This window comes from Urocitellus parryii, chromosome 4 (assembly GCF_045843805.1).
Source record: "Urocitellus parryii isolate mUroPar1 chromosome 4, mUroPar1.hap1, whole genome shotgun sequence".
Lineage (NCBI taxonomy): Eukaryota > Metazoa > Chordata > Mammalia > Rodentia > Sciuridae > Urocitellus > Urocitellus parryii.
Window position 1 is genome coordinate 8,615,539 of NC_135534.1, and position 16,470 is coordinate 8,632,008.

General features: G+C 56.9%; 2 protein-coding genes across 5 annotated transcripts; one reads left to right on the plus strand and one right to left on the minus strand.

The window, feature by feature from the left end:
• Positions 1–3,449: 3,449 nt before the first annotated feature.
• Positions 3,450–7,263, minus strand: Gpr137 (G protein-coupled receptor 137). 2 transcript variants are annotated; one of them, XM_026414430.2, is made up of 7 exons: positions 6,024–7,263; positions 5,896–5,945; positions 4,962–5,187; positions 4,692–4,841; positions 4,450–4,578; positions 4,198–4,316; positions 3,450–3,809 (listed from the first exon to the last, which is right to left on the minus strand). In XM_026414430.2, the coding sequence occupies exons 1-7, from the start codon at positions 6,378–6,380 to the stop codon at positions 3,599–3,601; spliced, it is 1,242 nt and encodes a 413-aa protein (XP_026270215.1). In that variant the 5' UTR covers positions 6,381–7,263; the 3' UTR covers positions 3,450–3,598. The 2 variants fall into 2 exon arrangements, with proteins under 2 accessions (XP_026270215.1, XP_026270216.1); XM_026414431.2 differs by having other exon boundaries at positions 3,662–3,915; positions 6,024–7,260.
• Positions 7,264–7,812: 549 nt separating this feature from the next.
• Positions 7,813–16,399, plus strand: Bad (BCL2 associated agonist of cell death). Of its 3 annotated transcripts, none has more exons than XM_026414432.2 (4): positions 7,813–8,096; positions 8,485–8,688; positions 14,995–15,185; positions 15,971–16,399. In XM_026414432.2, exons 1-4 carry the CDS (start codon positions 7,901–7,903, stop codon positions 16,094–16,096), a joined length of 717 nt encoding a protein of 238 aa, XP_026270217.1. In that variant the 5' UTR covers positions 7,813–7,900; the 3' UTR covers positions 16,097–16,399. The 3 variants fall into 3 exon arrangements, with proteins under 3 accessions (XP_026270217.1, XP_026270218.1, XP_026270219.1); XM_026414433.2 differs by lacking the exon at positions 7,813–8,096 and adding an exon at positions 8,120–8,198; XM_026414434.2 differs by lacking the exon at positions 7,813–8,096 and adding an exon at positions 8,266–8,389.
• Positions 16,400–16,470: the final 71 nt, after the last annotated feature.

Sequence of the window (16,470 nt, forward strand, 5' to 3'; positions counted from 1 at the left end):
AGTGCCAGCTCCGCTGCCCGCCTGGGGAGGTGGGGCAGGGGGCTCCTGGGGAGCGGCGGTCACTGCGGGCAGAACCAGGGATGCCAGGGTCAATAAACTGGCCTGATAACCCACACCCTCCTTCTTGATCCTCTACATACCCAAGGTCCTCAAAACCTCCAGCTTTTCTATACATGGCTGTACCCCTCAAATCCGACTAGTAGGAAGGAACACCCAGCCCTCCCACCTCCACCCTCCCTCTTACCTCCACTGCCTGGCCCTCAGCCCCTGTCCAGGGGCTCCAGGGTGTGAGAAAAGGAGGGCATCAGGAAGGGAGAAGGTAGGAGAGACAGCCTGCCTCGGGAGAGAATGGGTGTTGAGGAATGCCGAAGGCCTGGGGCGGGGGCGTAGGGAACCGGCTTTCCCAGGAAGGCAGAGGGGGAGGCGAGGCTGGGTGCGCAGGGCGGGGACGCGGATGGTCCATGCACGGCTCGCCCGCTGTGGCTGCGGCAGCATCTCCGCTGCGCCTCCCTCTCTTCCCGCCTCTCTTGGCTCCCAGGGTAGCTGCGACGGGCCAGGCAGGGAGCCTCTAGGGTCCCCTCCAGCACCCCTCCAGACTTTCGAGGAACCCAGGGGCGGGTCCCGGCCGCAGCGCAGTGGAGAGGCTGAGAGCCAGGAGAGGGAGGGTTCCTGGAAGGGACCAGGCGCGGGGCGGGAAGGGCCTGACCGATGCAGCAGCCCCCGAAAGCTGACAGCTCCCGGGACAGCAGGAGGCGGCGCCCACACACACGCACACACTCGCCCTGACATGCTCCACCACACGCGGGCACAAAGACCCGCGCTCCCACGCTTCACCCTGCGGCTCCAGCCCGCCGCACTGCCCAGGCTGCACGCGTACTCCGCGGGCACACACCCGTCGCCCCTGGGCACACTGGACTCCCTTGGGAGAGCTCGCCCGTGCCTCGGTACCCCAGAAGGTCCACGCACAAGTGCGCACACACACCGACGAGGGCCACCGCGCAGCGCCCTCCACCCCACACGCTGCACTCCCGCAGCTTGCTCCCACCGCCTCCCCCGCGTCCTCCCGCCAACGCCTCGGAGCGTGACGGGCGGCGCGACACGCGGAAGCACCCCTCCCGGAGGTGTCCACCCGCCGGAGGTGGGCGTCCAGCGGGCCTGTCACGCGCCCCCTCCGGGCACCGATCCCCAGGAGTCCTCCCTGCATCCCTGCGCCCGCCCCGCACTTACTGTCGGCCCCTCTGCGGCTGCAGCCGGGGCTCCCGCGCCGCCTCGCCGGTGCCGGCTGGGCCGCGGAGGCGGCGGCGGCAGCAGGGGCGGAGCGGGCGGCCGCCCGGGCTGGGACCCCCTCCCTTCCCGCCTGAAGCCCCCTCCTCCCGCTTTTAACCCCTCCAGCGCCGCTCCTCTCTTCAGTGCCGCGCCCTAGCCACCGGCACTCCCCGCCACCACTCTCGCACTAAACCCTGTACCTGCGGCCGCCTGGCTCCCAGATCTTCGCTAGCCGGCGACAGTGGATGGCAGAAAAGCCTGAGAAGGGTCGCTCTGGGTCCAACCCTCTAATCTCAGACAAGAGCCCAGGGTGGCCAGTGGCCGCCCTGGCCTGGGCATCAGTTGGCCCACAGGAACCACGCTAATCTCCTGGCGTCCTCCAAGACCATTACAGGATTGGGAAGGGCCCTGGTCTATATCCCTGGGGACAGCCTGTCCCTTGAGCTCAGTGGATTTGGCCATGAGGCCACCTGAATTTGGCCAATGATGGGGGTTGGGCCCCAGCTGAGAAGTCACTGCAGTGGGCCTTCTCCTACTCCTCTTCTCCTTTCCCCAGCCCTTGGTTTCCAAGGCCATGCCCAGGAGTCAGCCCCAGGGGCCTAAGCTGCAGGTGCCAGTATTATCTTCCATCTGTCTGAACAGCCAAGGGCGGGGTGGGGGGTAGGGGGGTCTTGAACCTTCCCTTACCCTGCTCTCACCCGCTTCTTTACAACCTCTGGGCTCACCCAAGACCCTCCTCTTGCCTCCTGGGGTCCTCTGCTCTCATGGTGAGTGATTTTAGACCTGGGCTTTAAGGCCCACTGCCCCCTACTGGTAGGGCCTTGGATAGGTTAGCAAGCTCTCTGGAGTGTCCCTGTTCACACTTTCAGAAAAAGGATAATTAATTATCACTTCAGGTGCTGTTCAGGGCTTGGAGAGGTCAGCGTTTATAAATGCTCAAAACAGAGCCTGGCCGCCCAATCAAGTGTCCTAGAAATGTCAGCAACTTTCCTTTCAATGCAAAGTGATTGTCCAACTTCCATCTAATTCTCTGGTTCTCAGAGGAGCTCTGCAGGGGCCCTGCAGGCCTGGCCCCCAGAACAACCCTAAGCACAAGGTTTCAAGGCAAGCTAGTGCTAGACCCTGGGGATTCTGAGGAGCTGGAACCCTCAAGAATCAGACCTCTAATAACTCCCAGCTACCGGACAGATCTGCCAGGGAGGCAGGAACAGAGCAGGGATTATGCTATTAGGGCAGCCAGAGAAGGGGATCCTCCAGGCAGCCCACCTATGTTGGCAAACCCACACCTCACTGGGAGCCAGATACTGTTCTATCCCACATCAACACCTTCTCTGTCAGTCCTCGTTGAGCCCTGGCACCTGAAGGCTAGGTTAGGAGTGGTGAAAGAGAAACCAACCAGGCCTCCACAAACCCCATCACTTTGATGCACCAGTCACATAACCACAGTGCACTGGGGCTCAGGAGAAGGGCTTTAGTTCCTGACCAAAAAATGGAAGGCTTCAGCTTCATAAAATATGCGATTTGGGGGAGGGCAGTGCAGGGGACTGAACCCAGGGTCTTGTGCATGCTAGGCCAGTGCTCTTCCACTGAACTACAGCCCCAGCCCCAGGGAGATGTTGTGGGCTGGGCATGGTGGCTAGTCTCAGCTACCTGCAATGAGGCTGAGGCCAGAGAATTGCTTGAGTCCAGGAGTTCAGAGCCAGCCTGGACAATACAGTGAGAGCCCATTTTAAAAAAGGGAAAATAAAAAAGTAAGACATGCCTGTAATCCCAGCTACCTAGAAGGCTGAGGCAGGAGGATCACAAGTTCAAGGCCAGACTGGGCAACTTAACAAAACCCTATCTCAAAATAAAATAAAAAGGGATGGAGATGTAGTTCAGTGGTAGAGCACCCCTGGGTTCAATTCTCAGAACCACGGGGGTGGGGGAATCTTGAGGAAGATATTACAAAAGAGAAGAAATTGTTAGGAATGGGAGGAACCTACCCCAGAAGAGCTTCTAGAACCAAAGCATGTGCAGCCTCCCCTTGATGGCTGCAGGTCCCTCCCTCTCTGTGCCCTCCAGCCTTGGTGACGTGAATAGCCCTGTCTAGCCCAGCAGCCCACTTTAAGGGCCAGAGTCTGATCAGCTTGTGACCACACAGGCAAAGGTGAGAACAACCCAAAACATAGATGCAACAGGTGAACAGAAGAGGGGCACAGACACTTTATTGAGTGGCAGGCACAGGAGAGGTAGCTGGCTCCAGTGTGGAAGCGGAGGTGGCAGGTCATGCCAGGGCGCTGTAGGCATCTGGCAGCTAGGGCCGCGCCCTCCCATCCTCGGGGCAACGGCACTAGCTCACTACAACAGGAGCAGCAAGGAGCCGGCCAGAGGGGGTGGCTGTCATGGCCCCCAGGATTCTGGGCAAGAAGCGGCAGATAAACGTGGCACAGGGGCCTGGGGTGAGGGGGACTGGGGTCTGAGTGCTCTGGGGGGGAGCACAAGGGGGGTCACGTCTGTGGGGTCGAGTAGAGACTGTGGTGATGGCCGCCTGGTCCTGGCACCTGGGAGAAGAGCAGAGGAGTGGTCCTCGTCTGGCTGCCCCCACACCAGCCTGGCTCACGCCCGATGGCGCCGTACCAGCTGCCAGAGCCTAGGCTGCCCGACATGCTGCAGGCAGAGAAGCAGGGTCAGTCCCAGGGCAGTGACCAGAGCCACATTCACGAGAATGGCAGGGAAGAGAGGCTCAGAATCCCTACAACCCCGCCCCCCTGGGTCCAGGGTAAACTGCATCCAGGGAGGGAGGTGGAGGACTTAGCACTAGGAACCCAGAGGGGGCCTCACCTGAAACAGATGGGGAAACAACGGCTAGGTGTGGGGTGGGGGCTGGGGGACATGGCTCTCCAATCCTACCGCTGATGGAGCAGGCCAGGAGCCAGGAAGGACTCCTACCTGGTGCTCTCCCCCCGGCGATGCTCCCAGGAGCAGGCCTCGTCCTCACAGTGCCCAGCTCGGTCGAAGAAGTAGGAACGGGAGCCAAAGACCTGCCCATTGAGGATGCGGCTGGTGCTCTGGGGGGGGGGAGGGATGTCACTGTCGTCAGTGCTTTCTCCTATCCCCCACAGGTGTCCCCGGACCCCTGCCCAGGATTCCCAGGGTCCATTCTTTTCCACTAGCCCCATCGAGGGGAATGGAGATCCTCACCAGGTCCTGCGGGGGCCGATGCACACGGAAGAAGCCCACTAGCAGGGTGGTGGGCAGGAGCTCCCACACAAAGAGGATGAGGCCAAACACCAGGTAGCCCTTGTTCCCCAGGTCATTTACCAGATCCGCCTGTGGGAAGGCAGGAGCTTGTGCCAGTCTGCAATCCTACTCGAGGAGCACCATGACAGAGCAAGGCCAGCTTGGGAGCAGGTGCCACAGCTGGTAAACGGCCTAACACTCACCTGATCAGAAACATTGTACCAGTCGTAATCGAAGGCATCCAGCCGGCTCCGGGGCGCCAAGGCCAGGGCTGCCAGATTGTAGCAGGCCCGGCTGGCATACAGCAGGACCATGGCGCCACCCATTGCAGCCGCCTGGCACACACTGGTCCCCTGGCATGGATGACAACAGAGGATCCTCAGGGAGAGGAGGCTCCCAACTTCCTCTGTACCCTGATGACCACTGCCCAAAGATCCCCAAGGATACCTGTGCAACAGGACTTGTGGCCCTACCTTGGCCTCCAGGTAGATGCTAGTGGAAGGGGCCCGCCGGGCAACCAGGCAGAGGCAGGCAGCAAGAGAGAGGGCGCAGATGACAAAGAGGGAGTCGCTCACCAGGACGCGCACCAGCAGTAGGGCCCAGGGCTGTGCCCGGCGCCGGCGGGACAGCACTGCACACAGCACGTTCACCAACAGAAAGAGCAGCGAGGCCCCCACGAAAGCCCCTCGGACGGCCAGCCTGCAGCCCACAGCACAGTCAGCCTCAGACCATGGACTGCCCTTGGCATTCACCAACCACACTACCGCCCTCAGGAGACCCCAGTGTCTGTCAGAATTCAGATCATCCAGGCTGAAACCTGCTCTTCCAGTTTTACAGATTGGGAAACTGAGGCCCAAAGAGGTCAGAAGGTGAGGGATAGCTGTGGCATCTTGCAAAGAAACACCAGATTGGAAGTCAGAAGTCTAGATCTGAGCTCTGGCTCTGCTTCCTGCCAGCTCTGTGACCTTGAACACGCTCCTTTATCTGGCTGGGCCTCAGTTTCCTCAAGTTGCAAATAAAGATAAGAACTTCTTAGGTAAGTTGTTAAAAGAAAGATGTTTGTGAAAGTTCTTTATGATCTGGAAGACAATGTGCAGTGACAGGGGTACTGCAGCCCAAGGTCACCCAGAAATGCACCTGGGCTTTGTGATTTCCATGGGTTGGAGCCTCCAGCTCTTTCTCCATCATGGATGACACTGGTGTCCTTTCCCCTCACAGTATACAACTGTTTCTATTACTGTCGACCCTCACGTATGCAAGCCTCTGCTGAGCCATCTGTGCCAGGTGCTTTAGCTTTTCCAAGCTCTTTCACAAACATTCCCTGTGTCGTTCTTGCCTAAGCCCTGAAAAGTAGGCTTCTCCCTGCCCCTGACCTGGGGCTGAGCCCACCAGTGCCCCAATACTTACAAGCCTCGGCTCATCTCTGGCCGACGCTTCGCCTTGGCCTTGAACACCACCTGAGAGCAGAGATGCTCATCACTCCTTTGGGCTCTTGAGACTTGCCCCTCTCATCCCCCACCCCTTACCACAATTACCTGGGCAAAGTAGAGGTTCATGAGCGTCAGTGTGAAGAACTGCAGGCAGACAGGACAGCAGTAGAGAAGCCAAAAGGGCAAGGGCCCCAGGCGATTGGCTCGGGGAGTGTCACGGAAGTAGAAGGAGAAGAGGGTAGTACGCAGGGCGGCCCAGAGAAGACAGAGTGCCAGGAACACTGTCTGATAGCTGAGACGCTTGTGCCCATACAGAAGCACCAGCCAGAGCTGGGCATAGACAGAGAAGAAGAGCAGGGCATACAGGGTAGTGTAGGCCGCAGTCAGCCCCAGGGTCACAGTAGGCGGCAGGGCAGGAACCAGGCCGGCAGCAGGCACCAGGCCAGACAGGTTACTCTCCATGTCAGGGAAGGAGGCCTGAATCCCAGAGAAAGAGATGGAGGACTGGCAAGGGGGCAGGGAAATAAATACGGAGGGTGCAGTGACAAGAGATGGGAACTCAGAAGGATAGAAGTTGTGGCTGGCCAGGGCCTTCCTCCTCAACAGAAAGACCCTTGCCTTGGGAGACACAGGCAACCTGGGCCCCTGGCTCTGGGATGTAGAAGGGCAGTCCTCTCCTGGGCAAAGGAGGTGGGGGGTTGGGGTGTCTCTCCCTGGGCTGGCCTCAGAGCCAGGGGGATGCGGGGATGCAGAGGCTGAAGGAGAGGAGTCCCTGGCTCTGGTCGCTCAAGTCGGCCTGGCAGGAGGGGGAGAGCCGGCCGATACCGGTCAGCTTAGGGCAGTGATCGCTGCGGGGGCGCCCAACGCCCGGCTCTCCCCCTCCCCAAGCTTGGGGGCTCTCTCTCCTCCAATAATCCGTATGGGGGCTTCTTTGTCAGTCCTTGAGAATCCAGCCGTTCTCCCCCGCCCACCGCCTCCACCCTCCAGCCGCGGGGGGCAGGAAAGGCCGATGCTCAATCCTCAGGCCGCGGCTGGGGGAGCGGGCTCCGGTCGCCGGGACCCGGGGCTCCAGCTCCCCGGCTCCCGCTGCTCCGCCCCCTCCTGCGCCTGCGCGGGCATCGTTCGCTACGCAAATTGCGCAGAGGCCGGCCCTGGCTCCGCAGCCCGGCGCCGCGCCCGGCGTGGAACCTTTCTAGAATCGGCGCGGGCTGCGCCACCAACGGGTGCCCGGGGTTACGGGAGCCGGCAAGCGGCTGAGACGCCGAGGCACCGCCGCACCCAACGTGCGCCAGGATGGGCCGTGCCTTGGGCTGCCGGCCGTTGCTTCTTAGGAACACCGCCCGTTCCCACGCTTAAATTCCCTATCCTCAAACTAGGATCACGCCGCCCGGGTGGGGGCGACAACCACTTCCCCTCACTGAGTCTCTGAAGGAAACTTCCGCCCATAGCCAAGATGGCCCCCGGCCCCGCCCCCTGAGCCCCGACCCCCGGACTCCGGACGCCCCCGGCGGGCCTGCAACCCCGGGCACCGGCCCGCTCACCTGGCCGGCCTCCTGCACGCTGTCTGCCAGCCGCAGAGCTCCGAGAGCCCCACGGCTCGCTCTCACAGGGGCCCCCGCCGCTTCTCCCGCGCCCGGGCATTCATCCTGCCAGAGAGGAGGCGCCCTCTCTTATCTTAAGTGCTCCCGAGATGGCGCTGGGAGGGGTCCCAGATGCGGGCAGCGCGAGGAGGAGGAGAGAGTGGGACTTCCCGACCGATCACCCGGTCCAGGCGAAGCAATAACAGCAGCAATAATTGCATCCGACGGCTGAGCGTCAATTACGGCTTTACAAAGTGCTTTCATCCACAGTAATCACCACTCTGTTTACAAAATTTTCACCGGCCCCCGAGGGAGGTGTCATTATCTCCATTTTACACGGGGGAAATTAAGGCCCTGGGGGGCTGAAGGATTCGTCCGCAGAAGCAGGCCTCCAGGTTCCAAATGGGGATCCCAGAAAAAGCCCTCATCGCTTCCACGCACGCTCCAGGCGCGAGGAAGCCAGGGCGACCGGAGAGGAAGGAGGGACCGGGGAGGAAGGCGGTAGGATCCGCAGGTCGGCGGCGAGGGTGGCACCCGGCCTGGAGTAGCCCCGCCTCCGGGTCAACCCGCGATTCATTCCGAGAGCTGATTGGACCAGGTCGGTGACAGTTCCCGTTACCCAGGAAACCTGGGCCGGGCACTTTTAGTGCTTAGAGGGAGGCGGCGGGCCCGGGTCAGGGGCCTTGAGAACGGGCTTGGGGTGAGACCTGTGCGCCAAACCACCGGCAGGGCGGGGAGGGGCGGGGCCTAGGTAGGGGTTTGGGGCTGCTCCCGAGCACCTGGGCCCCAAGGGGAGTTTTAGGTCCTGGGCAACTCCCCGAGCTCCCTGCCCGACCAGATGCAGTAGATAGATGAGGGCCTGGAAGGACCGGCGGGCCTAAATGAGCTAAGGTATTAGAGGGAGAAAGGGACAACTGTCCCTTGTCTCCCACCGCCGCCGTTTCCCCAGTTTTGCACCCTAACTACCTGTCATCTTGTCCTCGCAGCCCAGAGCATGTTCCAGATCCCAGAGTTTGAGCCCAGTGAGCAGGAAGACTCCAGCTCCGCAGAAGGGGGCCTGGGCCCCAGCCCCGCAGGGGACCGGCCAGGCCCCTACAAGAATCAACCACCAGGCTGCGGCTTGGCTCCAGGCCTCCCCAGGGACACGGGTCACCAGCAGCGGCAGGCAACCAGCAGCAGCAACCATGGAGGTAGGTTCCCCACCACTGACACCACCTGCCTATCCACTTTGCCTTCAGCCCAATCACTCCCTATACTTCAGCTGCACCCACACTCACTGAAAGCTTTGAGGGGAGTTCCTAACTTCTCTGAGCCTCGGTTTCCTCTTCTGCAAGCCAAACAATCACCACCACTTTGTAGTACTATTGAGTTAATTGGCAGGAATGTGCAGAAGGCATTGATTATAGAGATGGTGCATAGTAAATGCTCAAAAAGGGCATCTGTTGTTATGGGACCAGGAACAGAAATCGGTGAAAGGCAGGCAGTGATCCAGAAAGGGAAGTGACTCTCCTAAGGTCACTCGTGCTTGGTATTACCTAAATAGGAGGTGGGTTGGAAGACTGCTTGATGCCTGCCACAGGGTGCCACCTTTCCCTGGGATAGAGCCTCCCACCAGGTAGGTGTGTGCTTTTCCACCCTGAGGCTCACCCATAGGGAGCTGCCCTTGTACCAGGGAAGGGCAGTTGATCCCCAAGTGGAAGACAGCCCTCCCAGGCTCTGTGACTGGTGTGGGAGTTGGGAAACACTGGGGTCATATGGAAGGATGGGCACAGGAGGGCCTGGGCATTTCTCAGTAGCCTACATCTCCCTGGTGCCTGGCACTAGGCTGGCACCTGGAACAGAGAGGTCTTGTGAAAGCCAAGTCAGGTCATGGCCCTCTGAAGTTGAACAACCCCCTCCCCATTTGTGGCTCCTGCTCTGCCTCCCACACTTGCTTTAACATCCATATCTCCAGCTTGCTGCTTTTCTGATCACACCCACTCCGTTCTCCACCCCCACCTGGCTGTCCCTCCCCATCCTCAGCCCTCACTTCTGCTGCATGGTGAGAACTTAATATGTGCCACATGCCGTTCTGGCTGCTGGGGTGCCTCAGTGAGCGGGAAGCAGTCCTTGCCCTGTAGAGCTTACGCATTCTACTGAGGTGGGGGAGATGGGCTGGAAACACGGAATGCATTAGAAGATGGTGTGTGCTGGGGTCGGAGCACAAAAGAGAGTACAGAGAAGCACAGTCCTGGGGGCTGGCAGAGTCACTGGGGTGGTTCTTGGGAAGAAGCCACATGGAGGCCTGGCTGGAAGAGGCTATGGGTGAGCCATTCCGATGTCTGTGGGAAGACCTTTCCAGATACAGGGAAGAGCAGATGGGGAGGCCCAGGTGCCAAAACTGCCTCAAGCTAGTGTGCCTCCCAGGGGAGGGAGGTGGGGAAGGGTAGTTGAGGCCCCACTCAGTCTGTGGGGACTTTGAGTGAAAAAAAAATTTTTTTTTGGTAATAGGGATTGAACTCAGGGGCACTTGACCACTGAGCCACATCCCCAGCCCTATTTTGTATTTTATTTAGAGACAGGGTCTCACTGAGTTGCTTAGGGCCTTGATTTTGCTGAGGCTGGCTTTGAACTCTTGATCCTCCTGCCTCAGCCTCCCAAGCTGCTGGGATGACAGGCTGGCACACAGCTTTTTAAAAATTCTGTTGGTGCTGGGATTGAGCCCAAGGACACTTTGCCATTGAGTTATATCCCCAGCTCTTCTCATTTTTTTATTTTGAGACAAGCTGGCCTGAACTTGGGATCATCCTGCCTCAGCCTCTCAAAATTGCTGGGATTAAAGGTGTGTGCCACCACGCTCAGCTATAATATTTTTTTAGTTGTCAATGGGGCTTTATTGTTCTTTATTTATATGCCTTGCTGAGAATCAAACTCAGTGACTTATACATGCTAGGAAAGTGCTCCACCACTGAGCTAGAGTTCCAGCCCCCTATATTTTACTTATTTTATTTTTTATTTTTTGTAATACTCATTTTTTAGTTATAGGTGCATGCAATGTATTTTTATGTGGTGCTGAGGATCCAACCTAGTGCCTCACAGGTAGTAGGTGAGCCCTCTACTACTACTACTACTACTACTCTACTACTGAGCCATAGCCCAGCCCTGGCCTTGAACTTTTGATCCTCCTGCCTCAGCCTTCTGAGGAGCTGGGATTGCAGGCTAGTGACACCACACCCAGTTTAAATGTTTCTGTTTGATTTAATAATCAGTTCTTAAAAGCAAGTGATTTCCAAAAAAAGATCACAAGGGCCAGTGGCCTGCCTGTACTGTGTGGCCTGGAACCTTCTACCTGGGCAGGGCAGCTCACATTGGATCTCTTTGCCCTTCTACTTCCTGCCATTGGGCTCCTGCTGGATTGTTAAAGGGGAGTTCAGGTGGCCTCCCTTGCAGGAAGGACCTGATGCCTTTTACCAACAGTGCGGAGGGGAAGGTGCAGAAGCACTTGCGGCCCTGTGTCTCCGTGGCCTTCAATAAAAACCTTCAGTAGGACCCACTGGAGGTTTAAAGGGAAGATGGCTGAAGTTGGGCTCACAGCAGGGGCTGGCAGACCACAGCCTCTGGTAAATCTCTGTGTCTAAGAATGGGCCGAGAAGAGCTTAAAGCTGGAGGTGCAGTTGCTGGGCCTGGGGCACCTGGGAATGTCCAGGGCTCAAATGGCCCTCATACCTCAGCCTCCCAAGTAGCTGGGTATTTATTTTGAGAACGAATCTTGCTAAATGTGGCTGAGGCTGGCTTGGACCTTACTATCCTCTCCTCAGCCTCTCAGTTGCCAGGATTACAGCCTGTGGCTCTGCATCTAGCGATTTTTCACTTTTTAAAATAGTGGACACAAATCCAGAGAACAGTATTTTTAACAAGGGAAATTACATAGAATTCAGGTTTCAGTGTCCCGAATAAAGCTGTAGTGGAATACCGCAATGTACCGTCAGCTCCGTATGGCTGTGGCTTCTTCCAAGCTGTGAGCGTAAAGTGGAATAATTGTCCCAGAGACTGTGGCCACCAAACCTGAACTATTTGCTTCCTAGCTCTTGACAGAAAATAGTAACCATCCCCCATCTTAGAGCTTTCTGATTTCATCCCCTCTGACAGGGTGGGGGCCTGCTGTCTAAGCCCACAGGGGCTACAGGGTGCTGATGGCTTGTGAGGCCACTGGTCAGGGTGGGACAGAGCACTGGGGCCACAACCTCTGCCTCCTAGGGCAGGGTAGTAGGGCTTGCGAGGCCTAGCATCCTGAAGATGGGATCTGGGCCTGGCCCTGCCTAGTGGGGAAGCCTCACAGCTTCTAAGTGCCTGAACTGCTCTGTTTTTATGAGGGAGCCTGTGGCCGCAGGAAGGTGGAAGTATTGGGCCCCACCTGCTGCCCAGAAGCCTGGGGGGTAAGTCAGAGCTTACAGCTGGAGGTGAGTTGCCAGGCCACAGTCCCCTCCCACACCCTATCCTGCCTCAGGCTAAACTCCAGGTGGATGGCCTGAGTGGGCAGGACTGGGTATCCACCCAGGCTCTAGCACTCCCTTCCCCTAGAGGGGAAATTGGCTTAGGCACACCTGACCTCTTTCCCTAGGGAGTTCACAGAAAATCTTCTGGATCCGCCCCCCTGCCCCAGTAAACAGATACTTTTGGTTTTCCCAACTAAATATGGTGAGGCATACCTATTATCCCACCTCCTCAGGAGGCTGAGGCAGAGGATCACAAGTTTGAGGCCAGCCTCAGCAATTTAGCAAGACCCTAAACAACTTAAAAGGGCTGGGGATGTAGCTCAATGGTTAATTGATCTGGGTTCAATCCTCAGTACAAAAAAAAAAAAAAGTCTAGGGATATAGCTCAGTGGTAGAACACCCCTGGATTTGATCCCCAGTACTACAAAATAATAATTCATTTTATGCAAATAGGCATCATTTTGATATTGCCAAATTCATGGCTTTGCTGAGAATCTTCCATCCCATAGTACAGGCTTTGAGCTGTTTTTGTTTGTTTTGGTACCTGGGATTGAACCCAGGGGCACTTAACCACTCAGCCATATCCCCAATCCATTTTTTGTTTTATTTTGAGAAAGGGTCTGGCTAAGTCCATAGGGTCACGTTAAGTTGCTGAGGATGGCCTCAGATTTGCAATTCTCCTGTCTCAGCCTCCTGGAGTGGCTGGGATTACAGGCCTGCGCCACCACACTTGGCTTTATCCCTGCCACTTGCTGTATGATCTTGGGCAAATTACCCTGTCCTGCTTTAGTTTCCTCCTCTGTAAAATGGTGACTGTGAGGAAATTTCCTGTTAGCACAGGATGAGGACTAAATGAATTCATACATTGGAAACATCCAATCTGTCCTAGCCCGTGTTCTTATGCTTTTATTTATTTATTTTGGGCTGGGGATTGAACCCAGGGCCTTGTGCATGTGAGGAAGCACTCTACCAACTGAGCTACATCCCCAGCCCCTTATGCTTGTTTTTCATTGTGTTTGTGGTGCTGGGGATCCAGCCCAGGGCCTCCAGCGTGCTAGGTGAGTGGTCTACCGCTGAGCTATCCTCCAGGCCTCTTCTGCTTGTCTTAATTCCTGGGAGAGTGATAGTGTTAGCACTACTCATTGGAAAGTCATCACTCAGGTGACTTGCACGTATCAAATGTTGAGTTCTCAGAAGCTGACATTGCCTGGACATTTGGTGGCAGGCAGGGTGTGCCACTGTGACTCAGGAAAGTTCTTAACCTCTCAGTGCCTCTATTTCCTCATCTGTAAGATAGGGAGGATTTGGTGTCTGCCTCACTGGGGATGTGCAAGGACAGGGTGGGATGCTCTCCTGTGTTCTCCCAGTGGTCCTGGGAGACAGGGACTGCCCCCATTTCACAGAGAAATACACTAAGACCCCAACGGGCTCAAGGTCCCGGAGCAGGAACATGGTTCTGGCTGAACCCACAGAATTACTGATCCCTGCTCCACTGCCCACATGAAAAGCAGGCAGGCCCATTTTTTAAGAATTTTTTTTTTTAGTTATAGATGGACACAATACCTTTATTTTATTTTTATGAGGTGCTGAGGATCGAACCCAGTGCCTTCCACATGCGAGGCAAGCACTTCTACAGCTGAGCCACAACTCAAGCCCTGGAGAGGCCCATTTTTTATCAGGAGTTTTTCTGTTCCTGGCACTCCAGCCCCATCCCAGTTGATTCCTGATTTAGCTACTTCCATCTGGCTCTTCTGAGGGTTTGAGGTACCCTTGCCTGACCTCAGGGTGGGTCTTTTTGGTTCCCACCATCTTCTAAGTGGGGGCGGGGGGTCTGTCTGGAGAGGGGAGATGTTCTGTTTGATACACCCCAGCTTCCACACCTGGCCTAAATCTTCCCTCCTCCAAAGACTTCCTGACCGACATCCTTGTCTGTGAATGCCAAGTGTGTGCCCCAGGCTGTCTTAGCTCTGGGTTTTCTGCTCCTGGAAGTATTCCTAGGTCTTGGTGTGAGCAGCAAGGTATAGTTGGCAGGAGTCAAGAGTGGCACATGGTACCCAGATCAGACCTCACAACAGAGATCCTTCTGAATATACTGACCTACAGTGCTGGCCATTCACAGAGCATCTCCACACTCCTTATTAGGTGTGACTCTTTTACACCTGCTGGGAGTAAAGGCTAGGATTAGGCCCTCGTGAAGGTGAGGAAGTTGTTTCATCAGAGTTAAAGATGGTTGGACAAGGAATGAGGTCCATCCCAGTGGACCCTGGATTCTATCAAACCTAGGGACTTCGAGCCTCAGGGCTTATAAGTCTTCTCTAAGCCTCGGTCATCTCATCCGTAAATCGGAGACAGTGGTAGTACTCAACTCTCAGGGTGGGTAGGAAGATTAGGAGGGAATTAATGCATAGTAAGTGTTCCATAAACGGCACATCAAAAAAGTCAACAAACAGCCCAGCATAATGGTGCATGCCTGTAACCCCAGCGGCTTGGGAGGCTGAAGCAGGAGGATCTGGAGTTCTAAACCAGCCTCAATGGCGAGATGCTAAGCAACTCAGTGAGGCCCTGTCTCTACATAAACTACAAAATAGGGCTGGGTATACGGCTCAGTAGTCGAGTGTCCCTCCCTGAGTTCAATCCCCAGTACCAAAACAGAAAAATAAAAGTCAACAGTTCTGGACATTTTCTTCAAAGCAGGTGTGATAAAGGATGCATCAGTGTTGCTGCCAGGTTCTCATCCTCTGGAGACCCCTGCAGATCTTGTGCAGGACGCCTCCCTAGTCCTAGTAATTACAACCACTGCCTCTTTAGTTCCAAGCACAGTGTAAAATCATTTATTTAATGGGCTAAAAGGCCTCGACCCTTATTGGCACTTAGCAAAGATGTGCGGGTTTAGTGAGGCCTTAACTCGATTTCCCACAAAAGCCCCCGAGCTTCCTTCCATTTACCCAGGAGGGTTTCGCAGCTAGGGGGACGCAGAGGAGCAGAGATTTACTTCGCCCCAACCCGCTAACCATTCTGCAGGCGCTGGGGCTACGGAGACCCGGAGTCGCCACAGCTCGTACCCCGCAGATACCGATTTGGATGAAGGGATGGAAGAGGAGCCCAGCCCCTTCCGCGGCCGCTCGCGCTCGGCGCCCCCCAATCTCTGGGCTGCACAGCGCTACGGCCGCGAGCTCCGGAGGATGAGCGACGAATTCGAGGGCTCCTTTAAGGTGAGCGCTGGCCCTGCGACATGCGGCAAGCGTTGCCCTGTATTTCGAACCGCCTGCCCCCACCAGGTCCTTTCACGTCTCAAGGCATGCTGGGACTTGTAGTCCCGGACCGCCTTCTGTCCCGGGGCATGCTGGGACCTGTAGTCCCGGATCACCTTTTACCCGCCAGGTCCTGTCATATCCCGGGGCACGTTGGGACCTGTAGTCCCGGACCGCCTCCTACCCGCAAGTTCCTTCCGCGTCCTAAATCATTGGACCGCCTCTTTCGGGTATCGAGGCTCTTGGGATATTTCTTCAATTTGGGGGGGAGGGGTACTGGGAATTGAATCCAGGGGCCCTTGACCATCAAGCCACATCCCCGGTGCCCCCCGTTTTTTGAGACACTATCTGGCTAAATGGCTGAGGCTGGTCTCCAACTTTCAATCCTCTGCCTTAGCCTCCCTGTAATTCCTCTCTGGGATTACAGGCGTGCGCCATCGCGTGGGACACACGTCAATTCTTGAATTGCGGTCCCATCTTCTAGGTGCTAGATATTTGGCTCTTCCACTTAGATCCCTAGGCATTTTCCCAGTCCCCAGCTCTGGCTCTAACCAGTCCCCATTCCTGAGGGCCTAAGCGTCCTCTGTGGCTGGCTCCCTGACCATTTGGTACAGGACATGCTGGAGGCCGTGGTCTTTTACATCTCCCCGGATCTCCTCTACACTGGGTTCCGGAAATGGAGGTACTTGATTCGATCCGCCAGGGTAAGCCGATTAATTTAACCCTTTTCCTCCTCCCACCCCAAGGGACTTCCTCGCCCGAGGAGCGCGGGCACAGCGTCGCAGATGCGGCAAAGCTCCAGCTGGACGCGCTTCATCCAGTCCTGGTGGGATCGGAACTTGGGGAGGCGAGGCTCCGCCCCCTCCCAGTGACCGTCCCCACATCCCGAACTCCACCGGTTCCTGTCGCCGTTGGCGACCATCTTGGGTGTGGGCGGAAGTCTCCGCAGGCCTGTGCAGAGGGGACCCTTCTGTCCCTCAGCTGGGAGGCGCGTGGGAGCGCAGAGGGTAGGTCCACGCAAGTTTTGAAGGTTTTCCGCCCACGGCTGGCCGCCCCGCCAGCGCTGGGCAGCCCCGCCCAAGCTGCAAGCCGGGATTTAACCCTAATTTCTTCTCCAAGGCCCTCCGCCGGGAAGCTGTGGGCCCAGCGACCTACATGCTAATAAAAGTCACACCTGTGCCGCCGCGTCGCCTCTGTACGTCGCTTGGGGTTGGACCAGGATGGTTCTATCATTGATGTTTAAAAA